The sequence below is a fragment of the Rhodamnia argentea genome, chromosome 2 (assembly GCF_020921035.1).
Source record: "Rhodamnia argentea isolate NSW1041297 chromosome 2, ASM2092103v1, whole genome shotgun sequence".
Classification (NCBI taxonomy): domain Eukaryota; kingdom Viridiplantae; phylum Streptophyta; class Magnoliopsida; order Myrtales; family Myrtaceae; genus Rhodamnia; species Rhodamnia argentea.
This window is the reverse complement of record NC_063151.1, coordinates 8,377,072-8,404,957: the sequence shown is the minus strand read 5'-3', so window position 1 is coordinate 8,404,957 and position 27,886 is coordinate 8,377,072. Positions and strand designations below refer to the sequence as shown.

At 40.5% G+C, this 27,886-nt stretch overlaps 3 protein-coding genes across 4 annotated transcripts; 2 read left to right on the top strand and 1 right to left on the bottom strand.

The window, feature by feature from the left end:
* The first annotated feature begins 1,525 nt into the window (after positions 1-1,525).
* LOC115738535 (protein SHI RELATED SEQUENCE 1-like) lies at positions 1,526-4,054 on the top strand. Its single transcript, XM_030671144.2, has 2 exons — positions 1,526-2,736; positions 3,355-4,054. The coding sequence occupies exons 1-2, from the start codon at positions 2,145-2,147 to the stop codon at positions 3,729-3,731; spliced, it is 969 nt and encodes a 322-aa protein (XP_030527004.1). The 5' UTR covers positions 1,526-2,144; the 3' UTR covers positions 3,732-4,054.
* Positions 4,055-14,037: 9,983 nt separating this feature from the next.
* On the top strand, positions 14,038-22,819 carry LOC115738591 (V-type proton ATPase subunit a3-like). 2 transcript variants are annotated; one of them, XM_030671237.2, is made up of 18 exons: positions 14,038-14,397; positions 14,810-14,854; positions 16,094-16,216; positions 16,294-16,401; positions 16,699-16,809; positions 16,904-17,077; positions 17,271-17,408; positions 17,970-18,077; positions 18,155-18,262; positions 18,392-18,540; positions 20,249-20,402; positions 20,491-20,651; positions 20,738-20,944; positions 21,185-21,368; positions 21,444-21,527; positions 21,636-21,829; positions 22,016-22,075; positions 22,161-22,819. In XM_030671237.2, the coding sequence occupies exons 1-18, from the start codon at positions 14,254-14,256 to the stop codon at positions 22,363-22,365; spliced, it is 2,457 nt and encodes an 818-aa protein (XP_030527097.1). In that variant the 5' UTR covers positions 14,038-14,253; the 3' UTR covers positions 22,366-22,819. The 2 variants fall into 2 exon arrangements, with proteins under 2 accessions (XP_030527097.1, XP_030527098.1); XM_030671238.2 differs by having other exon boundaries at positions 14,319-14,397; positions 16,091-16,216.
* LOC115738592 (cysteine proteinase 15A-like) lies at positions 22,809-27,493 on the bottom strand. The gene is made up of 4 exons (XM_030671240.2): positions 26,939-27,493; positions 26,602-26,721; positions 23,545-23,791; positions 22,809-23,374 (listed from the first exon to the last, which is right to left on the bottom strand). Exons 1-4 carry the CDS (start codon positions 27,398-27,400, stop codon positions 23,097-23,099), a joined length of 1,107 nt encoding a protein of 368 aa, XP_030527100.1. The 5' UTR covers positions 27,401-27,493; the 3' UTR covers positions 22,809-23,096.
* Between the last annotated feature and the right edge of the window lie 393 nt (positions 27,494-27,886).

Here is a 27,886-nt window from a genome sequence, read left to right as displayed (position 1 = left end):
AATGATCAAATACCGAAGGCAATCAATCGGTGTTTGTCCTCATGCTCATTTGTCTCTTGTCACCAGCGACACCGCCTATCACTGCCGGTTCTAACGTTGAGGCCGCTTCCAACGTCGCTGCCTATTATGATGGTGATCGCTTCTGCCTTTATCGCTAGCTCTTGAAGTATGACCATCTTACCATTGTCCTTCTCTCTATTTGATGCGCGGATGAGTATGATATTGTAGATATGAGTACATTGACCTCATATCGGGTCAAAGGCCTCATTGTGGGATTCGTATGGGTGAGTGATTTCAGGATTGATCAAGGTTTCATCTAAAACCCGAAACCTACCTTTCAAAATTGATACTCTAATTTTTGACCCTGGAACCTACCTTTCATACTATGCATATCCATGGTCTATTTAGATTTCACCTATATTCTTAATTGAACGATTGCAATGAATCATCACCTCTAATGACTACTATTTGTTACTACAATTCACTTACCAAAACTCATATTCGAAGAATATGAAACAACAATAAAGTAAAAGTCTCAGTCATGGATATCACCGGAAATAGAAGAACAGACTAATGGTTCCGGATTATACACCCATCATCATCGGACGACATAGAATGCCGCGGGAATGTGAGAAGGCACATAACAAAAAAGCACAAAGACTTGTTGCGGGTTCTACGTTTCAAGTTCCCATGTCCGTAGAAATCGGTTCCCGAATTTTTGAAACTTGAAATCCACTATGCATACCATAGAACCTAAAAATCGTACATGTTCTCGTCGGTCCGGTTCTCCCGTTCTCGCTTATACTCTAAAACCATGTTCATCCTTAGAGACTCGGGTTGGTGACGGTGGCCAAGCATTGGTGGCGACAGAAGCATGGCTATGTACTCGACAAATGGGATCGTGACAACGGTTCCAGGTGAATAGTTTCGGGAAAGAGAAATTGTGATTTTTGTTGAAATCTTTTAAGATGATCGAGTAAGAGAAAACAACCGAGATGAAAATTATTTTCCTCTTTTGAGGATGAGGTATTCATCTTTCCCATCTTAGGAATAAAGATTTACTCGGCCTAGAAAATCCTTTCTCGGCTCTCTTATTTCAGCATTCCAACAGCATAAACATGTGAAAAGTTCCCCTCTTTTTTTATATATATATTTTTTCCGGAAACGGATTTCAGCAAAACAAGCGAACCATAGATTTCCAAGCCAAATAGAATTCCGAAATGCGCGGTCAAGCATCTTTACATTAACCTTAGGTTTTATATTGGACGGTAGAGTAAAATTCTGCGTGCCAAAAGAGCCGATAGTAACGTTAAGGTCGCTGTTGATAATACTAATTCTAATGGCCATTCTCGATGATACCCGCAGCACAAATTCATGTGCGTACGATCCACATCGAAGCGTCCATCCATTCATAAGAATACTGAATTCGCATGGTCCGAGGCATGCAAGGGAATTTTCCTCCATTTAGCCACTCACTGTTCATCCCCCCACCCAAACTTTTTCTTCCTCAACCCCCCCTCACATGCTTCCGATTGTCTCGTTCTGCAACTTTTTCAACGCGGAGAGAAGAGAGAGAGAGAGAGAGAGAGGGAGGAGAGAGAGAGAGTCTGGAGTCGCAATAAATGAGAGTGTGCGGAGAGAGGGAGCGAAGAGTGGGGCTGCGAGAGTCGCCATGGCGGCGTTTGCAGGCTGTGATTCCGTGCCATAATTGCATCGATCCCCTCCCCTTCTTCTTCTTCTTCATCGTCCCCTCTCTCTCGTTCTCTCTCTAAAGTCAAATTCTCTCTCTCTCTCTCTCTCCACCTTAAAAAAACCCTCCCATGTCCCAACAGGGGCCATCACTCGCCCAAAAAGCTGCAACAGCAAAAAGCACTCCCAACCCCAAGGACAACAACCACCACCACCACCACAACCAGATCGATCCCACAACAAACCAGCGAAAACGAAAACTAAACCAAGCTGAACAACAACCTAAGAAGCTTCATAAGATCATCCCTCTTCTTTAGTCACGGACTCAAGCACAACCATTTACTCTCTCTCTCTCTCTCTCTGAGCGTGTATGTCATGGATCACATCTCACTTCTGAGGGCATCATCTTCATCGTCATCGCTCTCAGCTTCTGTCCTCGCCAGTACGTGCAAGACATGGCTGGGGTTTTCTATTTAAGCCAACTAGCCCCGCCGTCAGCTCACCAGGATCAAGAACCCGTGGAGGATACAAGCGCCCTCTTGCACAGACCATCCAACCACCATCCCGAGGCGGAGGCGGAGGAGGAGATCTTGCAGCTATGGCCGCAGAGCCAGTGGTTTACTCACCACCAACACCACCATCAAGGACATCAAAGCGCGGACGGCTACTTTTCTCTCGGAGCAGGCCCTAGTTCGCGATCTCCGGAACTACTGACGGTGATGATGAGGCCCGGAGGAGGAGGAGGAGGAGGAGGAGGTATAAATTGCCAAGATTGTGGGAACCAAGCCAAGAAAGACTGTGTCCACTTGAGGTGCAGGACTTGCTGCAAGAGCCGAGGGTTCGAATGCCCCACCCACGTCAAGAGCACGTGGGTCCCTGCCGCCAAGCGCCGCGAGCGGCAGCAGCAGCTCGCCGCCGCCGCCGTCATGCACCACCAGCAGCAGCAGCCGCTGCGGCAAGAGCAGCCGTTTCAGCTCGACCATTATTCCAAGAGGCACAGAGAGGGTGAAGTTGCCGCAGCCCCGCCGTTCCCTGCCGCTACCTCGGGTAATTCTACTATTTTCAAACGGGAAACATAGATTTTTGTGGGATTTTTTTCCCCAAGCAAGAGCTTCATCTTTTTCTTTTCTTTTTTCCGATTTGAAACAATTTGTGATCTGTGAACATATACACATTTTGCAATACCTTTATCTGAGGTCTTGATAGATAATGTGCACTTCAAGAAGCATCGCAACCGATACTAGGGAAAGGCATATTTCAAAATATTGATTTTGCAGTTTGTTCAATGCCCATTTCAGATTTGCTGATCAAGGAAGATATAACACCATGCTTTATTTAAGGATTTTGGGATTAGATCTCTGGAGGATCCTTGAAGAAATTAAACTTCCAGTACTGTTTGATGGGTAAAAAAATAAAAAATTAAATGCTCATGTCAGTGTTTGAAGAATTTTCAGACTTTTTAGCTTTACCTTGGTGTTCATCATGTAACCCTACTTGCATGTGAACCTGTGGAATCATTGTTCTCAGCTTCTCCTACTGTTTGCTGGTAAAACTTTCGAGAAAAGTTCGAACAAGGATCATAGTGATCGACCCTTGTTCTTATCATGGTCGATCCTACGAATTTCTAACTGATTGACACCATGCTCGAATGTGTGCGATGATTAGGGTTGGAAGTGGGACAGCCGTACCCTCCGGAAATCAATTCGCCTGCCGTTTTCCGATGCGTAAGAGTAAGCGCAATGGACGACACCGACCAGGAGTTTGCGTACCAGACGGCTGTCAATATTGGAGGGCATGTGTTTAGGGGGATTCTCTATGATCAAGGGCCCGAGAGCCGCTTTGGTACGGCGGGGGAGAGCTCTTCTGGTGGCGGCGGGGGAGCTCATCAACCTCTTAATCTGATAACCGCCGCGCCAGGTGCTGCCGCCGCGACCGCCGCCGCCACCGGCAACCTAGCCACCACATTGCTGGACCCTTCCATGTATGCTACTCCGCTGAACGCCTTCATAGCCGGCACGCAGTTCTTCCCGCCCCCAAGGTAAATTATTAGAAAGTTTCGTCCCCCAGTGTCATCGACCATTTTTCCATCTAAAAGTTTCAAGATTTTAGACGCATCGACAACGAAAATTGCAGAAACTCGACTCTCTTTTATCTTCTATCTATGAGTTTGAACATGATTAGACGAGGAAAACTTCTCGAAATTCAAGAATAAATTTTTCGAAATCCGATTGTTATATGACGCATCTGTCTTTGTCCGGACTCCATTGTATCCTTCTTAGTTAAGCAGCTCCGAGTTTGACTTTCTAGTAGTGTAATCTCTTCATTTCATGCTTTAAATATGGACGATGATCCAAATTTTCTTTGCTTAAAGCGCCTTTAATTTTACCACTAATTCGTTCCGTGGTGCCAAAAGCCGATCGGTGCATTATATATCTGTCATCTTTATGGTCAATTTTTTTCCTTTCGTGGGTAATCGATAATTAAGTTTTGCTTTCTGGTTGGTGTTGAACTCGAAGCCACTTTATCCCAGTTTCTCCGTTGGTTTGCCGGATGAGAACGAGATGTGTTTTTTGCGTTAGGTCTTGTGCTTAACCACGCAATAAATTCCAAATTCTTTCACCAATTCTTCAATTAAAATCCTTGTTAATTAGGTGATTAAGAAAAATAATCACGTGTTTAACCATTAACCTTTCTCTCTTGATCTCTTTCTCGAACGTTAATTTGGATGCAAGTGAGAATGTTAAATTGGAATTCGAGAGCAGGGGGTGAGAGAGAAGAGCCAGGAGGAGGGTAGGATCTTTAATGTCTCCTTCCTAGATTGCTACAATTAGAACGTGGATAGATACGTGAAGGTTGTGGAAACGATCCTTAACGCTGCAATGTCTGTGTCAATACATTTACTTTCAACCTCAAACCGATGAAGACGTCGCCCCTTTAGTATGAACCAACTCGCTTTCTCTGCACTTATTTCCTTGTGCTGCATCGGAAGCAGCACGTCATTTTTGCCGTGCCTGAATTTTTTTCGATTTCGTTTCCGATGTCATTTGGGGGGACTTTCATTAGCTCAGCTAATTCAATTGCCGGTCAGGAGTCTATCCTTTGCGTGCGCGTTTGTCAGAGCTGGCCCTGGCTGCTGCGCCCGGGGAAAGGTCGGCGGGGTTTGGATCGGTGCGGCTGTGGGCGGTTGCGGGTAAAAGGCAAAGAGAGGAGAAAGCAAAAGGAGTTAGGATTCGGGTTGTTTCTACGGACGGGTAAATTTCTTTAGGTTAAGTTTCCATGGGCGTTATCGAACGATTGGTTTTACGAGAACCTTAAACTGTCAGGAAAGTTGTCGTGAATGTTTTTGTGCCATGTCTGTTTATTAGCACTCCCTCCGGTGCGAACTCGGGTCCTCCTCACCTGCATAACACAAGGTGTGGATGTCATCACGTTAAACAGATGAATGAACATAGTTGACTGATGCTGAATAATGCGAATGATAGACACGAGAAAGATGAGAGGTTGTGTCAGGATCTGAACCCTTTTACACCATGTCGCACTGCAATTCCATGTTAGGTAAGTCATTTTCCTAGAAAAACTTAAACCGTTAGGAAACGTGCTATAAATACCAGCAACACCAATGCCCATCTCTCTCTCTCTCTCTCTCTCTCTCTCTCTCTCTACCAGCACAGGCGCACCCCGCCTCGCCATGCAATTGCTCATAGCTAGTCTCATCCTCGGTCTCGCCACATAGAGAGAACGGGTTGACATGGGCCAACCAGTTGTGCCTACTTGAGCCCCTCCAACCCTCGAGCTAGATCGAGACCGCAGCGTTTGTCACACGATGACCGGGGACAAACCCAAGAGAGAAAGGTTTAGAGACGGATGTAAAGTGCACGAGCAGTAGCTCCAGGTCCTGGTGGGGTCGTTCGCCGGAGGCAAGTATGCAACCCCTCCCCCTCGTACATCCGATGGGAGGGAGTACTCACGGCTAGATCCATACACTTGACCTACCTTGAACCTTGACCATCTGGAGGGATCACATTCCATTACTTCTTGTGGGGGAACTTGGTCCATAGAATGGGTCATCTCGTTACAAAGAGTATCAGAACAACACATCGGCGGAAGCGTGGGTATTAGCTAGGGACCACGCCGAACAAAGCCCGGCGGCGGCGTGGGATCGATATCGGGAACTCATTTGGGATGAAGGGCAGGGGGTCACCTCTAGAATTCTACTTGCATGGTGCGTTCTTGGACTACGAGGTCGACATTGATGCGATATTCAATGCTTTAAGCGTAGAAGTGTGAGACGCCCCAATTAACACATGAGTAAACCCGTAAAAATGATTTTTAGACCCATTCTTAACTCATATATGATAGGCTGAGTTGTTATATGGGTTAGTCGTAGTCAATAGATGGGCCATAAATGGGTTTAAACATAATATAAATGTTAAATGGGTCGTAAATGGATCTACAACTTACTTAGGCCCAACCCACCTCTATGATTCTACCTTCCTTCTCTTTCGCTCTAACTCAAACTCGTGCTTGCTCGCTCCGCACTCTCACCACAGTTTGGGTTTGAGTTTTCTTAGATTTGACTAAATATAGAATTGTTTTAGGAATATGGGTCAAGTTGGGTATGGATCATAGATTTGCATTACATGAAAATGGATCAAAATATTGTAAACAAGTCTATTTAAATTGGACCATTTTCTAGCCGATCTAAATCCGATCTAACCCACCCATTTGATAGATCTACACATGAGATAGAAGAGAACTTCGGATAATGATGCCTTTCGATATTGTTTATTTGTGCCGGAGTGTTTTGGAGGGTTAGGGTTGGAACTTCATTTTTGATTTACTTTATTTATGTTAGTTTCACCTGTAGTATATATTTACGCATGTAAACTACCAATTAAAGAGTGACAAAGTTAGACCGAGAAAAAAAAAGGAGTGACAAGGAAATTCTTTCTAATCGTGATTGGGCGAAAACACATTACAATTCTAGCTCGTTGCCCACCATAACTTTCTTAGGATAGAAATGATATAAACAATCCTTGAACTTTGGTCCAATATACAATGTAGTTCATGAATTTTTGATTTGTTCAAAATGGTCCCTAATTAAACGATATATGTTAATGATTCCAACAAATAGTATGGTAACTGATTGTACTTTTAGCTACAAGTTTAACCTGTACAGTGATTAAATATTCTAAAACTTCTTCTCTTGCTTCAAAATCTGGTGGGCAAGGCTTTGGAGTATATGTTTGCATGAAGTTTATCATTTCCATTTATCAGCCAACAACAACCAGTTAGATCTATGTACGCATTTTCTCATAGTCTAATATCATACCTAGGTCTATTCATTTTTTCTTTTTATTTTCTCTATTCATCGTCGATCAGAGTCGGTGCAAAAATGAATACTATAGAGCATGTCCGTGCAGTCAACGGGTAAATGCCCGTTCTCAAATTTAGACCCAAAAAAATGGTGAGACTTTCAAAATTATAGATTCGTCGAGTATGATTGATTTTCCCTTTTGATAGCGGACCACATTGCTAGCTAAATCATGTTTTAGAGGCTTCCATAAGGAGATTATTAAAAAAAAAATCCAAAACTTATTATAATTGTGTCAATTTAATTCTAAACTTTTTTCATTTGTGCCAATTCAATCCATCCGGCCAGCTTTGGTTGACGGACGCTAACATAGATGCCGGTTGGCACCGACATGGTTGCCGCCGCCGACGTCTCCAATTTCTTACTAATATTGTGATGATTTTTTTTTCATTTTTTATATAATTTTTTTCTGTTTTTCTTCTTTACTTTTTTTTCCTCGGACTTAACGGCCAGCGAAGGTCGGAACACCCACCCCGGCACTAGGCCAGGGCTGCGACGCCCTCGCCAAATCTGGCTAGGCGAGGGTGCCGCGGCCCTCACTAGGCCTAAAGTTAAAGGAAAGAAAAGGAAAAAAAAACATTATAAAAAAATTAAACAATATCAACATATATTAAAAGCTGTCTACGTCGGTGCGGACGTCCACGTTAGCACCGGCCTAGCAAAGTTGGCCGGATGGACTGAATTGACATAATTACAATAAGTTTAGGACTTTTTTGGTAATTTTCCCGACTTCGATATATTAGGGTTTGTAGGCTTAGCTTGTGAACTAGAAAATGGTGAGAACACGGTAGCTTTGAGTGCTTAAGGCTTTGCATTTAGCTTAAAACTCTGTATTTTCTTCTTATTTACGACGAGGAAGCGGGCTCATAATTTAACCTACTTATGAGAATGATATAGTGTCAGTGGAGCATTTCATGAGTCTGGGGTTTAACCTATTTGAGATTGGCCGGATCATCATTAAAAAAAAATAGAAATTACAACTCCTTACTATATTATTCTCCTGGAACGTAAGATTCCTTCTACGAAATTATGGACCTAGGCACCTAGAAACAGGAACATAGATAAGCAGGGAAAGCTATGCTACATTAGTATAGACCAAATTAGGTATGCGAATGTTATTATTTAGTTCTTATATAGTAACCTCGAGATGGTAGTTACACAAGCTTCGTCCCAAAAAAAAAAAAGATGCAAGTGGTAGCCAGCCAAGTTGCTCTCCTTTCTCTTCCTTGAAAATATGACAAAAAAAGTCATAAATTTATAGTGATTGTGCCAATTCAGTCATAAACTTTTTTTTTTAATCAAGTGAGTTATAAATCTTTTGCATTTGTGCTAATTTAATCTATTTAGCAAATTTTGAACAGGAATCGCTGATGTGGCGCTATTGTGGCACAACCAGTACTAACGTGGACAATTTGCAATAATTTTTAATATTTTTTTTAGTTTCTTATTATTTTAATATTATACTTTATATTTTCTTTCTCTTTTTTTTCCTTCCCTTCCTTCTTCCTCCAGCTAGTTGGCAAACCTCGGTGATTGGCTAGAGGTGAGACCTCGACCTCGCCGAAGCCTCACTCAGCCACTGGTGAGGCTATCCTTGCTGGATGAGGGCAAGGCCGACCTTGTCATCCTTCATCGTCGGGGACCAGCTGGAGGAAGAAGGAGAGAGAGAGAGAGAGAAGAAAAGAATAAAGAAATAAAAAATCATATGAAAATATTAGCAGATTATTAAAAATTATTTATGTCAGTGCCGACCATACCATTATAGCGATTTTTGATCAAAATTGCCCGAATGGACTGAATTGACACAATATAAAAGACTTATGACTCAATTGATAAACAAAAAGATATATGACTGAATTGACATAATTGCAATAGATTTATGATTTTTTTTAATATAATTCTCCTCTCTAGATTGCTTATGCGAAGAGTTTTTGTCAAGATATATTAAGTAAACCCTTACACGACTTAGGGTAAAGAAACTCGTCTATAAGTTTAATTGGATTCTTGAGCAAATTTCCCTCGATATACCCTTGACATATAGTGAAGAAAATCAATTCAATTCAATCTCGAGGGTTGGCACACTTAGTTTAGGACAAGACTATTTCCAACTAGAAGTCGGAAGTCGCCCGTTTAACTTCTGCAAATTGCGTGCTAACCGCTCCGAATCAGGATCACTGTTCGGATAACTGGATTTCCATGCCCATACTCATGGATTATCAAAAAGAAAGAAAAAAAAAAGGATGAAAGCAATTCAATAAAAAGTACTAATTTCATTAATATTTCGAATTACAAGTTAATGCATGTTGATCATCGTTGAGTCTTACATTGTTGGAAAATAATTGACTCACTTCACAAGAACATAAAGACAACTTTCTCCAGATGTGAAAAGAGGTCAAAGTGATTAGGAGAGAACTTTTCTAGAGAGAGCTTTTTGACGTTTATAGGAGCTCCATAGAAGCTAGACTTCAACCGGCTTATAGGGCTTGTAAGGCACTTCACAAGCTTCTAGCCTTCGGATTGTTAGCCGGCAGCCTCTGTGGCCGTGCCATTAAACCCTAGAATAATGAGAAGCGGAATCGAATTTAACCCACTATTCAAACTAGCATCATGCGCTTCACTTAGCGTTAAAGAGGAGGCATTTTTTGGTCAATGAAAGCAAAAGTTAGTCAAATTCTGATAATAATGTCACCTATGATATGATTCAAGACTCCTAGGCATTAGAAGTCTATCACATTGAGAACTGTAAAAGAAGAAGAGAACTAGGCAGTAGGCAGGTACAATTAGTACGCGGTCGGTTGGCTGCATTTGCCTTCCGGCCGACGAAGGCGGACCGAGAGTTTGAGATTAGGGGGCAACCCACAAATTATGTAGCTCGCATGATGCCATATCACTCACTTGGATCTTATGTAACTAAGTTATCGCTGTAGAAGGAAGAGCTGAACGAACTCCTACTCACTTTGTTCATCTTGCTTCTACATCATGTCTCTCGATTACATTCACTGAGTATCTCATAAGTTGGAAACTGTATTGTTTGCTCGATGGGCCACGACCTAAACTCGAAATACGTAGGCATAATAGTAGAAATATCTTTCACTTTACACACTCTCAAACTCTAAATCATTTGTCAGTGTGAACACATGTCCATTTGAAATTCAGAGGTTATTTTATCAAAGAAAAATGAGAAGATTGTTGAATAAATCCCCTCTATGCTATTTTGAAAACAACAAAAGATAATCGAATCCTACTAATGTGTGCATTGTTTGTGTAGAACCACAAGTTTGTAGATTCACGGACAAATATGCAAATGGAGTTTGGAACTAGAACGTCTGAAGACTGCCAATGTTTTGCTTCCACAAAAAGGTGAACGAGATATTGGATGTAAAAGGTGTCTAGGGGTGGGTGGATGGACCTGTGTAAAAGGTTAACAAATTGTAGAAAGACGGTCCGTTAAGTCTTTGATGGACTAATAGAAGGTGACAATACTGGAGGGGCCGTATGCAGAAGCAACTCCCGTTGCAGACTGAGTAGAGAACGCGATACGTGCCTCTACATTCCTAGATAAGAAGACTCGTGACAGTTTTCCAATTTGATGTGAATTGAAATCAGTGTCTAATAGCTACATTCAAACTCTAGAATTAACAGAAAGAAGCATGGAGAATGCAAGAGCAGTTTTTCCATTTTTGTTGAAAGCAAAACGAAGAGTCAGACAGGCTGTAGAAGCAGAAGGCTCTATTTCTGAAAGATTAAAAATAATAATAATAAATGAACTTTTGCTTTGCCAATAGAGTGCACACTGATCGCGTACAAAGAAGATTTGTTGGCTAGAGAAGGAAGTCCTATGGTTCTTTCGACGTTTGTATGGTTTCCAACGGTTGCTTTGAACATTGGAGGGCCATTTAAACACATCGAGGGTGGCTGGGGAAGTTGGCACAAATTTCTTCAAAAAGTCCTACATGTATTGTACTTTTGCCAGTTTAGTCCTAGACTTTTTAATTTCGCCAGTTCAATCTTGACTATTTTTACGTTTTTGCCAATTGAGTCCACCAACTAATTTTTTGCCCTAAATGGCTGACGTAGACAATTTTAATAATATTTTTAAATTTTTAAATTTTTTTATTTATTATTTTCTTATATTCTTCACTTTTTCTTCACTGTGGCCGGTGAGGGCCGCCTGGCTTTCGCCAGCCAATAGGCAAGGGTCACCAAGCCCTCACTAGGCCGCAGGTGAGATCGCCTTACCTAAATCTAGGCAAGGCCGAGCGACCCTTGCCTGCGGCCGGCGAGTGCTGGGCAACACTCGCCCGCCACAACAAAAAAAGTGAAGAAAAAGTGAGGAAGAAAATTTTAAAATTTTAAAATTTTAAAAAATAATTAAAATATTATTGCGAGTTGTCCACGTCAGCTCCGGCAAGTGGCCGACATCCCATGAGCTATTCCGACCAAGATTGTCCAATTGATAAAACTTGAAAAGGTTTAATATTAAATTGGCAAAAATACAATAGATTTATGATTTTTTGCACAATTTTTCCCAGATTCAAAACTTTTGTTCTCTCTTTGTCAGTCAAACTCCAAAGTCTTTACTAGTGATTATTTATTTTCCGATTGCAATTCTCTATAATAGCTATATTTCTTGTAGGGATATATTCACTAAAATTCCTAAAACTTATGACAAAAGTGCAATTAAGTCATAAAACTTGCAAAAAGCGTAATTAAGTCCTAAAACTTGATAAATTGGTGTAATCGAGTCCTACTGTTAACTTCGTCCAATTTGCCTAACGAAAAATGCTGATGTAGCTTATTTTAATATTTTCTCTCTCATATGTGACGATGACGTGACTAAAACGGCGTCATTTTGATCCAAATCTGATTTTTAAATAAATTTTATTTAAATTAATTTAAAAAGCTAAAGTTTTAAAAAATAAAAATAAATAAAAAAGAAACCAACGCATAAACAGAATCAGTGATGAGGGCCCTCGTCGTCGCCGCCCCACCACCGTTGGAAAGGGGTGGTAATGGTGGGCAAGGGGGTCGGCGGGGCCCGGCCTAAGGATTGCCAACCCTCACCCAAATATGGGCCAAGGCTAGTCGGCCTTCACTTGCGATCAGGTCCCAACGACCCCCAACGGTGGCGAAGGCCCTCGCTAGTGATTCTTCTTTTGCATTGGTTTCTTTTTCTTTTCCTTTTTTCAATTTTAGCGTATTTTTAAAATAATTTAAATAAAAGTTATTTAAAATCATATTTAGATCAAAACGACGTCGTTTTCGCCACGTCATCGCCATGTAGGAGAGAAAAACTATTAATAAAATTCAAATCAGCATTTTTCGTTCGCCAAATCGGTTGAAGTTAACAAAAGGACTTGATTATACCAATTTGACAAGTTTTTTAGAATTTGATTGCATCTTTTGCAAGTTTTAGAATATAATTGTACTTTTATGGCAAGTTTTACGACTTGTAGTGAACATATCCCTTTGTTGTAATCAAGGAAGCTACAGGGAATTATAATGTTTAAAGACGTGCTTGTGTTTTTAGAGTTCTCTACGGCCGTTTAGATATCCTAACATCTCGAAGATTACTAATAGATTCCAGCCTTGTCCATAAATGTTAGTTCCGGGAGAGGGGACGCAAGCAAAGTAGAAAGTTGAACCACTGTAAATCTATCTTGCAATATCTTCTATCTGTTGACTCTTTTATTGTCCGTTTGGTAAAAAATCTACGACATCTGCATAATTGTGTTCCTTCTAAGAAAGCATTTTTCTCATTTATCATGTGAAAAAGTTGTAATATTCTTAAAATTGTTGATTCCCATTTCTTAATTGCTGTGTTAGTCATTTCACCTAGTTATCACTATTGCGTAGCTTGAACTCAGCCAGAGTATCACCGGCAAAGTTGACACACTTAGGGGTCCAAGTTTACACTTCGTTTGTTTCATAAAAATTGAATAATTTAAAAAAATATTATCTTAAAATTTATCGATTTTATCGATTAAAATAATTAGTCAATAAAAATAGATTCAATATTGACAATAATTTATGTATTCATATTTTCGTGTTTGATTAAAAAAAATCATTTATTTATTTTTGGAAGCGATACAAGACGATCATTTAAAAAAAAAACTTTTGATTCAAATAATAATTTTTAATCAACCGAAGCACATTTTCCCCTTTTAATGGCTGGATCTGAAGGGCTCGGTTGGGCCATCGATAGTCCACAAGCTCTCTTATTTTTGCAATTTTTCTCGTCTTCGGACCTCTTATTTAACATTTAAGAAAACTTTTGATTAACATAGTAAACTTTTCAAATTTACCGGAAAAAGTACAGAAAAAAAAAAAAAAAGAGAAGGAGAACTCGGCCGGCCGTAATTTCGATTTTCAGGTTTTTCGATGACCCAACCATTTGATCCCGATTTTTGCACCATTGATCAAACCCGATCAAAAAACCGAGCAGCATGCTCCTCAAAATCCTATGTAGTATCGACAAGACACCCATCACGCGATACGATACGATATGACACGACGACATGTGATTTCTCAAAAAACAATGAATTTTGATACATTTGGACATGTTGTACATTAAATATATTTTTTATATATACATGATAAATTATCGTGTATGTATAAAAATATCAATGATGAGTTTCTTCTTCTTCATATATTAGGGATTCATGATTATTATATTATTTTGGTTGGTTGGGTATATTAATTTTGGGGTGTCTGAATATATGACTTAGTATATATATTTTTAATATATTTTGACTCCTAATTTATTGAGAATGCTTAAGATTGATTCCATGCTTGTCGTAATGCTGGATTCACATGCCGTTAGCCTGTTTGGGGTGTTGATCATGTATTGGTCGCATGTCGGATAATGTCGAAGTGTCGGAGAGTTTCGGACACGACATGTATGCCTTCGGAGAGTGTGAGTGCTAGGTAGTTAAAAAACTAATAAAAGATTTAGCTGGTTCGATCGAAAAAACAGAGAGAATTCAAAATAAACCAGAAATTCGCCCTTTCGTTGAACGGTCGACGTCCCAGAGTCCATAAATGTATTTTAGGCACGCTGTTGATGACCGCCGATCGACCATCTCTTTCACCGGCGACGTTGCTCCGATCTCCGCCCTGCACATATCCCCTGCGATCTGTTCCTTCGTCATTCCCACGCAAACGGCGTTCACAAGTACATCCGAGAGAGAATGAGGAGGAATGGAGGTGGTTGGCCGACGATGGATCTGCTCCGGTCCGAGCCAATGCAACTGGCTCAGCTCATCATTCCCATCGAATCGGCTCGTCCGACCATCTCCTATCTCGGCGATCTCGGCCTCTTCCAGTTCAAAGACGTAAGCGACACCAACTCTCGCGTTTGTCTTCGTTGAGAACTCTCTGCTCGATTCGCATTTGTCCGATTCTGGTCGATATATGGTGATAGTCTTGAGCTGTTCCGTCAATTGTCTCTCGCTTATTGGTTGACATCGATTCTTGGTTGCCTCCGCGGCTGAGTGAATTCCTGCTTATGTTAGGGGAAATGGAACTCCTGTTTTTGAAGTCCTAGATGTTAGCTTCGAGACAAAGATTTGACTGTTGTGGATTTGGAAGTGATCCACCGTTTTAAAGTGTTCTCTTGTAAGGTTGTAATGTATGTAGGCCTTTGTCAGTTTTCTTGTTGGACATTCGAATTATATGGGTCTTGCATTTTGAGTCATCAGCTTGTTTTTCCAATTGATTTGAGCTGTTCGTCTTTACCTGCTGCAGCTTAATGCAGACAAGAGCCCCTTCCAGAGGACATATGCTGCCCAGGTGTGATTCTCTCTTTTATCCCACCTTCTTTACAGCTGTGCCTGCCTGCAATACGAAATTCATAATGTCGATTGAAGTAGTATGTGCACTTTGCGAAGAGTATAGTAGTACATATCCAAAAACTATCAAGAAAAAGAAACAGAAAATAAGGTTTGGATTTTTTTGGGTTTCCTTTGTTAATAGCACATTAAATTTGGAAGATATAGTTTTTCCCTGAACCATGCTGTGATTGCAGTATCATGCATGCATATATTTTTGAATTCCCATTTCGAGTAAGGATATTTTATGTGAGGTTTGCACCACCATGTGGCAGTGACACATGGTGTAACAAATTAACCAAACATGAAATTCATAATGCACATTACGCCAAGTAGGATGAAATCCATAGAATGTGGACAATGGTGATGAGTTGTTTACATCACTTCATCTTTGTCTCATGGTATAATTATCACATAAATACTTTTTCCTGTTTTGTGGGTACATAAATGAGCGAGTGTCTATAAAATATTGATACTATCTAAGGAGCCAAATTTCCGGCATTTTATAAGTTTCTTGAATTGAGATATTATCTGCGAGTGTTAATGTACGCAATTCATCAATCAATGTCGAAAGGTATCATGGTAATGGGACTCATCTCCATTTGGTCACACGTCCCATGATATGGAGTCATAAACACAGAGAGGACCTTGGTAGTTTCTCAGACACATTGTTAGTTACGGAGAATTATGACAGATTACAAGCTAGCTTTGCAACTCAGATATTCTCATGGACGTTCTCAATGAAAATAGACACTGGATTCTTAAGACTTAGCACTGTCAACGTTAAAATGCAAAAAATTAGATGCTTAACTGGATTGCGTACTTAGTTGTCCAATCTCTTAGAGAGATGATCCCAGATTAGATTATGAGGTAGCAGGTAAACAAGAGTAGCCATGTTCTCTGAGCCAGAAAGATTAACTTATGTCTATTGGGATGATTTTGCAGTTTCTCTCTATCAAGTGTTTTCCATGTTCTTAACTCACAAAATGAACATTTAGATGCTTGCAAAGATTAAATGGACTACACAGTCAATCTATAATGCACCTCTATCATCAGAACCCCAAGATTATTGTAGCTCAAATGAATTAAGATGAATTACTCATTATTTCCTTTTGTTAATATTTTATTTAGTATTAGTTTCTAGGGACTGGTACTGTAACTGCAAATCTTTTTCTCCACATAATTCTATTTAAATTAGTAGATGAAAAGGTGTGGAGAGATGGCACGCAAGCTACGGTTTCTAAGGGAGCAAATGATAAAGGCTGGTTTGTCGACATCAACAAGGCCTTCGGCAGGCACTGATGTAGATGTGGAAAAGTTGGAGGTTAGATGGATGCCACATTTGGTTTGGTATTGATTTTCTTTCTGTGCAAATTAACAAACTTGCTCAGAAATGGTTAGGTGAAACTCGGAGAACTTGAAGCAGAAATTATCGAAATGAATGCAAACAACGAACAGTTACAACGCACCTATGCTGAATTAGCGGAATACAAGCTTGTTCTTCAGAAGGTATGCATAACTCAGGGTGTCGTCGATGGTTGTGCATTATGTTGTACACCCTCAGCACTTGGCCCCCCTCCACCTCCCAAACCCCACGTAAACCCAACACATGCACCTGCTCCCACACCCACATGCAAAGATGGAGAGATAAGAAGCACACGTATTCACTGAACATTGGCATATTGGATTTGTAAGTTGGAAGCTGGGATCACATCACCTTTGGTCCTGGATTTTTCTTGGAGGGGGAAATCATGGAAGTGCTTCACAACTTGTGGTGTTTTCTTCTGTGCATCTTTCTGGCTGCAGGCTGGTGAGTTTTTTCATTCAACTAAAAGCATTGCTGCCATTCAACAAAGAGAACTCAAAGCTCAGTCTCTTGGTGAAGGATCAATCGACAGTCCCTTATTATTGGAGCAAGTAGGACTCGTGCTTTTTCCCTATCCATTTTTGAAATGATCAACTCTCTCATAATTCTAATAGTTAAAGTTCGTTATGGATTGGATTTGACTAGGAAATGGTGACGGATCCTTCAAAGCAAGTTAAGTTGGGTTTTGTCAGTGGCCTGCTGCAGAGAGATAAATCAACAGCTTTCGAAAGAATTTTGTTCCGTGCGACAAGGGGAAATGTGTTTTTGAAGCAAGCCGTTGTTGAGGAGCCCATTAGAGATCCTTCCTCTGGAGAAAAGGTCAATAACTGTGATTACTTCTGCTTTTTATCAGATAAAGTTCTTGTTCACTTCGTGTTGAATTATTGACCATTGTTAATTTACTTATCCGTAATATTCATGCCTTGTTTTTATTACGGAGGTGCTTCCCCCTTTTGCAATTTTCAATTTTATGATTCCTTTTACTTGTGAACTGATAGGTAATTGCTTACAGGTTGAGAAAAATGTATTTGTTATCTTCTACAGTGGAGAGAGAGCAAAGAACAAAATCGTGAAAATATGTGAAGCATTTGCAGCAAATCGGTATCCATTTGCAGATGATACAAGCAAGCAATTTCAAATGATAACAGAGGTATGTTAATCCTTTGGGACATTTATTTGCATGCATTTTGAGGGAATAGAAGCTTCAAATTATGATGACTTGACAGAAATTGAATTCTCTAGGTTCCACTACCCCAGAGTTATTCTTGTTCTTTGACCAATGAACGCAGGCAAGTACAGTGATAGATAACATGAACTAAACTTACAGGTTGCATAGCCAGTTCCTTTATTTGACTAGGGAAACTGTTTGCAAGTGATAAAAGCTGTGACGCAGGATGAATCTTTAAATCTTTTTTAAATCTACTGAGAGAATCTATAATTTCATTTTGGTTGTTCCAAAAGGTATAGAAAGTCTATCTCATTTGGTTAGGTCTGAAAGCATGTCTCATTAAGTAGTCAGTGAAGCTTCTGTCCGTATACACTCATATAGATGACTTTCCAGTGCACTTAATATGTCGTGTTTTTATCAGGATGAAGGTAAGTACAAATTGAAAACTGTTTCCTTTTTACCTGATACTTGAACATGCTCGATCCCTTTGGTGCCCAGTAACTGTTTCATTTAATCTGATTCTTTCACTTTTCAATCATTTAGGTGTCTGGAAGACTCTCGGAGTTGAAGACAACTATCGATGTGGGGCTATTACACCAAGCAAGTCTACTTCAGGACATTGCTCATCAATTTGAGCACTGGAACCTTCTGGTGTGTTTGAGTTGCTTAATTTTTATTGGGATGAACCGTATGATGAAGCTTCACATGCTCTCTCACAACTTGCATAGGTGAAGAAGGAAAAATCCATATACCATACACTAAATATGCTAAGCATTGATGTGACCAAGAAATGTCTTGTTGCAGAAGGTTGGTGTCCAGTTTCTGCAACCACTCAGGTTTGCATACCATGTCATGTCCCCCTTTTTTGCTTTTTGAATAGCTTTTTCGTTGAATCTTGTCTGACTACAAGTAGGTCCAGTCTATGATTTCGAGGCTGGCTTACTTACTGAGGCTTACCCTTGCAGATTCAAAATGTGCTGCAAAGGGCGACCTTAGACTGCAACTCACAAGTGGGAGCAATATTTCATGTTCTGCATACCGAGGAATCACCACCTACTTACTTCTGTACAAATAAGTTCACTACTGCTTTTCAAGAAATCGTTGATGCATATGGGTTAGTCATGTTGTCATAGTCCTTCTGAAGCCTAGTTCTTTAAATTTTGACATTAGCAGCTCCAGAGTTTCAAATATATGCTTCTATTACTATTTGTAGTTCTGAAGATCTGATTTGATGTTCGTGTATGGCTAAGAAAGGCAGAAAGCAGGGTGGTCCTGTAAAAACTAGCTGGGTTAGTCCCTTCATTATGCAGAAGCCTCATTGGAGGATAAGTCTTCATAAAAACTGTCAGACCTGATATCCATGCCAGCTTTTATCGTATCACCTAATTATTTTAACTTGAAAAAAGCAATCAGCAAATTGAAGTTTCTTCTGTACCTCTTTAAATCTTTTTCTATCTCACATTCTTGCGGGTAGTTCAACCGTCGAGTAGATTCATTTCTCATCCTATCCCTTTCTCATGTGCCCGCAACATTTGACAAAGCATTTTGATTCCTTAACAATCCTTTCGCACATGTTGGTGCTTAACTGCCTAGCATTCTGTCCTATTAAGCATCACTAGCCTTATCCACATAGAATTCCCCTTCAAGATTAAGTGGTGTTTGACCATCGCATAAAACACTCATGCATTTATTCACCCTCTCCATCTTGCTTGTACTCTGTGGGTGGTGTATCCATCTTTCTCCGTCCTTTTCAGAATAGATCCAAGAGATAGGAAGCTTTCACTCCTATGGAATTTCCTGGTCTCCAATCTGCTCATGTGTAATTGGAACATTCTGCCAATACTGAGCTTACATTCCGCGTATTTTGTCTTTGAACAACTTAGAAGTGTCCAATGTTTCCCTCCAAAACTCAAGTTTCTCGTTTACTCTTGCTTGGGATTCATCTACCACGATTGTATCATTTGCAAAAATAGTACATCAAGGTATATCATGTTCGATATAGGTAGAGAGACTATTCTGTTTTCCGTTTACATGGGGACCGCGAACACAGAACTCTTTACATAGATTTGCCAGCACATGAATCTGCTTACTTCCATTATGACTTCAGAGAATCCTTGAATTTTCAAAGAAATGGTGACAGTAATATACAACAACACTCTCATTGGTGAAATATGCCTTTCAGTGGTTAGGTTGTTTAGTTATGACTCAGTTCAGAGTATATTTTCAAATCAAAGTAACTATAGTGATTTAGAATAGCTCTAAAAAGCAAGCAATATAGGGCCAAGGAGCAACACTCAGGGTATTGAGCCTAGTACTTTGGCTGGTTGAGCTTGGATTGTTCAGCTTTTATTCATGACTTGTTTATGTCTCCACTGTGACACCGTCCAAGCACAAAATGTGCTGAATTTGGAAGTAAGCCTCCTTTTCTCTATAAACATAATTTTATCATATTCCTAAGTAAACATACATGCATCTCATGTGTGAGATATTCTGTACACCAAAACACATGAACCTGTAAATGAACTTCCATTTGATACAAACATATGAACATGTAACTTAATTAGAAGTTGCTGTGTTGTTATTCCAGTTTCTTTTGTGCTTTTGATGCTGTTTGGTTAATTTTTGAAACTCACTGATTGATCACCTTCAAAGTTCTGACCTTGAAATCCAAATTGATAACCGAGAGAGTGTACTTTCTAATTCCATTTGATGATTTTGGTCTCATATGCCCTGTGGGATGTAAACCTGAATTTGTCTCTTCCTTTACATTAAGTTCTTGAATTTCCTTCAAAACAACCGAGGAACTTTTGTCTTGATTGCAGAGTAGCCAAATATCAGGAAGCAAATCCCGGAGTTTATACGATTATCACCTTTCCTTTCCTTTTTGCTGTAATGTTCGGTGATTGGGGCCATGGCATATGCTTGTTGATGGCAACTTTGTACTTTATCTTCAGAGAAAAAAGCCTTTCTAATCAGGTAACTTTCACGTGCCCTTCATTAGCTGATAGTTCTATTTTCTTACATAAGTTCTCATCACTTTCGTTTGGTTGATCCTGTTGAACAGAAACTTGGGGACATCACAGGCATGATATTTGGTGGTCGTTATGTCATCTTGATGATGGCCCTGTTCTCAATCTATACTGGACTGATATACAATGAATTCTTTTCTGTCCCATTTGACATATTTGGGCCCTCTGCCTATGCTTGTCGAGATCTCTCTTGCAGGTATTAAAGTTTTAAACACAGTATATGCATTATGAACCATTGGCATTTTCCCATGCAAGTTATGAAACTCATAGTTTTACTTTCAGGGATGCATCTACCCAGGGATTAATAAAGGTCCATTCTACTTATCCATTTGGTGTTGATCCAGTGTGGCATGGTACTCGAAGTGAGTTACCCTTTCTCAACTCACTGAAGATGAAGATGTCTATTTTACTGGGAGTTGCCCAGATGAATCTGGGAATTGTGCTGAGCTACTTCAATGCTAGATTCTTTGCAAATGATCTGAACATCCGGTGAGATATCGTAGGGGTAGCTAACTCTTGTTCTTTTGGTGCATCTTCTCTTTCCTTTCTCCCTTCAAGAGGGCAATGATGATATTCAAACTTTCTCCCATTGCCTACTGAAATTTGGCTACTACCATCCAGTCAACCTTTTATCATTTAGATTTTCGATGTTGTGTGGTTGTTATGCACGTGGAACTTAGGCCTCATAAGTGACTGATAGATGACTGCATTTGCAACGCCTTGCTTCAGGTACCAATTCGTTCCCCAAATAATATTCTTGAATAGCCTGTTTGGCTACCTGTCACTCCTTATAATAGTCAAATGGTGCACCGGATCACAAGCCGATCTGTACCATGTAATGATATATATGTTCTTGAGTCCTATGGAGGACCTAGGCGAAAATCAGCTTTTTGTTGGCCAAAAATTTCTACAGGTTTGTGTACTTCTTTATAATTCACTTTCTTGAGCAAAATATGAACATGCAACGATAATCCTTTGTCGCTGCCAGGTTATGTTACTTTTGTTGGCCCTAGCTGCAGTTCCATGGATGTTATTCCCCAAGCCTTTTATCTTGAAGAAGCAACATGAGGAAGTAAGCTTAATTTTGGATGCCTTTTTCTTCCTACAGTGTACCTTTCACATCATTCGTGTTGCTGTCTTTTCATCATTTTGTCACTTGATATCTTAATTGTTGTCATAGAGGCACCGAGGGCAATCATATGCAATCCTTCACAGTGTCGATGACCCTCTCGAGATGGATCTCCATCCCAATTCCCACGGCCATGAGGAATTTGAGTTTAGTGAGGTCTTTGTCCACCAACTTATACATACCATAGAGTTCGTACTTGGAGCAGTTTCTAATACAGCATCTTACCTCCGATTATGGGCTCTCAGGTAAGGAATTGCACATCTTCAATTGGTTTTCCACAAGGCATATGAGCTGATATAGGCACACCACTCTTGTTTATTTCCGTTAATAATCTATTAAATTCAATAAAGATTTTGCAAAACACAATAGGTCCTCAGGTTCGAAAAGTATTGCATTTTCCTGCTGATCATCTGGTTGTTGAATTTGTTCAGTCTGGCCCATTCGGAGCTGTCCAGTGTATTCTATGACAAAGTTTTACTTCTTGCATGGGGGTAAGTACTCTTTCTCACAGGATCTCTTGCATGTGGTTTGTTATCTGGCAATAGAGAAAATAGTGATGCATTGCGACTCCTACAGGTTCAATAACACCCTCGTGCTCATCATTGGCATCATCGTCTTTATCTCTGCCACTGTCGGTGTGCTACTAGTGATGGAAACTTTAAGCGCATTCTTGCATGCTTTGCGACTTCACTGGGTGGAGTTCCAAAACAAGTTCTATGAGGGAGATGGTTATAAGTTCCAGCCCTTTTCATTCACATCACTTAGCGAGGAGGATGAATGACACACCGGGCACAGGTTTGGGCAGACAGGAGATGAAACCTTGTTGTATTGTATTCGTCTTGTGGATATCCATTGATCCATTCTTTTAATGAAGTTCACCCAGAAGCTTAAAAGCAAGTGCCAGGGGACGAAGAACGCGATGGAGCGAACTTGGTAGACCTTGGCCTCTTCACTCTCCACTTCATTGTGGGTTATACAGGCTACCGAACTTGTCAATCCAGCTACTGGAAGTCCTTGAGGTTTGTGGCTAATCATTCAATATTCATCGTAGGTATTTTAGCTTTGCTATGTTTCCTACCGTCAAATAGGAGACATAATATAACTATGGTCGATCCCTTTGTGTCTAAGCACAGTATTATTTTTTTTTTTAAATTCTCGAAAACGATGTATGTTTTCATAGCATGTTCTTTGTAAGGTGAAAGATTGACATAATAAGAATCCAGCTGAATTCAAGAGCACACATAGATACATTATGATTTCAGTGTTGGCCACATAAGTATGTATGACCACGAGAAGTTAGCTTACGCAAGCCAGTAACCACGGTCGCGGTATCATCTTATAATTTACAGATACAACAGCAGTAGCATTTTATGTGTTCTTCAACTGTGTGCCCAATGTCTTCAAAAGCTACAGACACCTAAAAACAATACCATAACATGCTCTCACCAGGGGCGATCATGAAGGAAACCATATGATGCCTGGCACAGAATTTCTTGTGTAATTCCCCGTGACCTAATGAGCTGTGGTGTGAATAGCAGCCACGGTGGAAACCATCGAGTCGACGCCACAGATGTTACGGCCCCTGCAGATCTTGTAATATCCATTCTCGCCCCAGTTCTGTCCCCACGAGTTCTTGATTATCCAGAATGGCTTCTCTTTGAACCGGATGGGAGCGTAACCGGCAGATCCGTACCCAACCAAGAGCACCCCATGATCTAGATTCTTAGAGCAAATATATGGGCACGACACTCCTCCTATGTATGTCTGCATATACACTGCGTTGATCCCGACTGCACAGCAAAAAGCCACAAAAAGAATTCACAATATGTTAAGTTTCGTTGCCGAAAGTAGCTAATTCTATTCAACAGGACTTAAATCTTTCGATTTATATTAAGACTATTAAGCTGACAACCATTCAAACAATAAAGCACCCAAAAAAAAAAAAATAGTGGCCAATTACCAGCCAAGGGACCGTTCTTAACAAGATTGGCTGCAATCTGTTCCTCGTCCAGGGAAACAACACTGAAGTTCGAAACTGATGCGGCAATCTTGCTCTTGTCAAATTTGCACGAGCCACGATCAGTCGCGGTGTAAGGATAGTCTTCCTCTCGCTCTAGCCCACCAGCTTTAAGCGTGTATTCAAAGGCAGTTGTCATCAGCCCGCCACTGCATCCTGAGTCACATGCACCTCGTTCTTCAGGGTCACACTGCAAGGAAAGTTAAATTTCAATACTCAATAGTGTTGGAAACACCATACCTTATGGAAGCATAACCATGCAAGTAACAGCCACTACTAGATTTCGTGATAACCAAGCTGATTGGTAAAAAGCAAGAATTATCATGCAAGACTCGATATTGTGTGGGACCAATAAATTAATACAAGCCAAAGAAGAGCTGCTATCATGACTGACTGACCCAAATGGGAGACAAATAGGCAAAAAAAAATTTCCAATGTGATTTACTCTTCAAAGCTATCTCATCCATATGCTTTAAGTGCAGCAGAGCTTCTTGAGCCAGCTCAAAATTATGGTCGCAATCCCCGTGCTTCAAGTAAAAGAGGCAAGGCTGGATCAACAATCCAAACTACACCAACAAATCAAGCATTCGCTTTCCTTTGGCAATCAAATTGGTTGAGGTCATGGACACTCTAGCCAGGACATTAGATGCTGATTTGGTAGCTTCACTTGAGTCAAACTTCGAAACCATCGCATGACATAATACGATTGTAGAAACTTAACTGGAATGAAGCGACCTTCCAGTCTAATCAGCCAATAAGAGTAGAATGTAGTAGATTTCGCTTGGGTTGGCAAAAGACTTGACGAGGTTTTTTTTAATAGAAGAATATTTTATTGGAAACATAATATGACAGAACCGGATAAAAAGCTGTGCAAATAAATGGAAAGCAAGCTACAAGCAACACAAATTTCACGACTTTTGATAACCATATAAGAGCATACAAGCTGATAAAACTTGAAATGAAGGTGCTATATCCATGTGCCCGTCCTATCAAGAAAACCCAGCAGAGGTCTCGATCCAGACTTTTGCCATATAAGTTCAAGGTCAAATTATTTAGTAAACGATTACATTACGAGCAAATCACAAAGCTTCATACAAGATGTCACTCAAAAATCACAATCATAAAGGTAACTATATGTGCAAACTACAAGTAGTTTAAATGGGGAAAAAATAACTTATATGTGAGACCTGTGAGACCCATACAAACCTCTAAAAGGACAATATGAGATATTTTAACACATCTTCTTAAGCACAAAGGCGGACCGCGAACAACCAATGCAACCGAGGACTCGGCCAGACGAAAAATAAATCTATGGCTCAAACTATCTCAACTGTCATAAGAAAAATCAGCCCCAAAGATTAAGCTACTAGGTAAAGGAAGAGTATGGTCTACGTGTATACAAAGTTTATATCAACCCATTGTACAAGTTATGTGTGATTTTTAAATATGACTATAAAATGGCCACTGGGCATACCTTCATGTACATACCTGCATGTCCGCCCATGAGATTGGACCCGTTACACCAAAACTTACACGAATCTTTACTTGCATGAGATAACTTAGGTATATTTTTAATATTCTTTCTGTGATATTCCCATTTACTAGTTCAAAATGCGGCCTCCTTGTTTTTGAAAGTATTGAACGAAGCGAGAGATGAAACAAAAAAAAAAAATAGTTAGTCTGTTGTAGTAAAACAAGGTTGAGAGGAGAATTACAGAGCAAGACTTGGATTCCTGCCACAAAAGCCTCTCACAAGTCACAACTACCTTGTCTTTTTTTTCTTTTTCTTTTTTTTGCGGAAGCATAAGATAGCAATTAAAAGGAACAATCGAAGGTAGATTTTGTATGCCCCCATCTTGAGGTAGAGAACATCTAAGGTCATGGCGGGTACGCTGCTGAATAGCGCAGAAGTCGAGGTTTGGAAATCTAAACTAATTTCGGCCAAAAACCTAATGGATTCCGTTTATTCGGTTCACTCTTAAAAGCAGAGATTATTGACATTTCTGTCGGTGAGAGGAAAAAGGATATTGCAGAAACTAGAAATGCTGGAAGATGGTACTTCTGGATGGTAGAGATAACAATGGTCGTGCAGCTTGTGCTTCAAAAAGGTCAGTCACGCTCACTTCCGATACGACAAAAAATTATAAATAATGATGTTTGATAAATATTTGTTTGAGTTGGGTTACCACTTTGACTGTTGAAAACAGGAAAAACCTGACTACCTGATCACCTCGTCTGACTGTTCAGCTGAACCAAAAAATAAAGACAGTTCTTAGGCCTGGGAAGGCAATCAGGGATTAGCAGCTAACATCGACAATTAGATCTTTACTTTTAGACATCAAATGATACGCACTCAATGTTCTACTATCGAGTCCCCTATGTTTACAGAAAACCCTCCCTTGCAAATGCAGATTCATGATCTCAACCTTTACCTATTCACACAATCTCGAACATCATAGTTTAAGAGCAAAAATATGCTTCATCTGAGGTGTAAAGGAAAGCCTATATTTTGCACTCGATATAGATTGCTGAACATAAAACAAGATAGTGACTTAAAAGCAGACGCTACAGCAAACAGGCAGAAAGTCAAAAGCATAAAATATACGGCCATTGTCTGAAACAGACTGACCATCCAAAGATATACACACACCAATGATTTCAGACAGACCATACAACGAACTGCGAGATTTTTCGTTTTAATATCTCTTAAGACCAGCAAGTGCTGCCACTCAAATTGAGTGGTGGTGGAACGACCATCCATATAAAAGAACAACAGGAAGATCACGAATCCCGGATATCAGCAGGTAAGTTCACAAAAGAGATAGTAGAATCAGATTCCTAGAGAATTATATCAAAACACATAATAGTACTTCAAGTTTACGCAGGATATACTCAACATCTACCCCTTTCTCTAAACTATTTAACACCACCAAAGGCTGTTGAGGAAATCTAATGCTGATCGCTGACTCAAATTGACAGAAGAAAGCAAAAATCACAAACCTCGTGGTCACAGTCCACAAGTTGCTGCTCACTCAAGCTCACAAGCTCTCCAGTGGACAGAAAATGAGCTCCTTCCAGAGCTCCGGCCGCACTAAAAGACCAGCACGACCCACACGCCCCCTGCGATGATCAACAAACCCATGTTTACATATCTTACAACAACCTAAACCGCACAGTTAGTCGCACTCGTACCATACTTCGATTTATAAAATGGTTTCAACTAAGTCGATTGCCAATTAAACGTTACGAATAGCGCAGTAGCAGGACAGGATGCTTAAAAAGTAAACATCAAAGAACATAAAAGTAATTCAAACCTGACGAATAGGGAACAATTTACCTGGTCTTTGACGCCGGTGACGGCACCACGATCGCGCCAGTCGAAATCCGTCGGGAGATCCTCGGTAGGCAGAACGGGCGCCTTGTTGGCGTCGGCCGGGAGGCGGAGCCGCTTCAGGCCGAGGAACTTCCGGCGGAACTCCTCCGGAGAGAGGTCGGAGAACTTGGTGACGCCGTGCACCGCCGAGGGGTCGAGCTGCTGGTGGAGCTTCGCGCGAAGGAGGTTTTCCTTGAAGACGCCGAGCCGGTAGTCGTGCTCCTCCGGCGTGGCGTAGGCCTTGCCGAACCGGAGCTTGAAGTCGGAGAAGTGGCGCTCCGCGCCGAGGACCAAGTCATCCTCGCGGCTTTCTTCCGACACGACTTGCCTGATCAGCGTATCGTCGCGCTCGACGGGCTTCGCCGGAGCGATCCCGACCGTCGCCGCGGCGATGATGGAGAAGAGGACGAGAGGGAGACGGTACATGACTGTAGAGGGAGCGAGGGAAGTAAATTGTTGGTGTGCGAGATACGGTGGCGTTCAATGTTCATAGATATGGAAGGAGAATTAGAGAGTGGTTCCGAGATGATGGTGGTAGGCGTGATGAGTTTCGCCACTGTGATCTCGCCACGTGGCTTTTGTGTGTAAAACATGGAATATCTCGCCACTCGAGACCTTATTTTATTTTTCTTTTTATTTTTTAGCCTTCACGACAGTGACTTCTTTTCATACGTGTATATACTAATTTGGAAAATAAAAATTGACAGAAATATCAAACACGTATCTCGCCGTTCACCCAATAACTATTTTTGTACTTTTACTTTTTTTTTAATATCACAAAAACCTTAAATTGGTATACTTACGATAAATTTATCTTAAATTATTTTTTTTAATTACGTAAAATCCCAAACCGATACATCTATAACAAATTTATCTCAAACTATTTTTGTGACCGTGTAAAATCCCAAACTA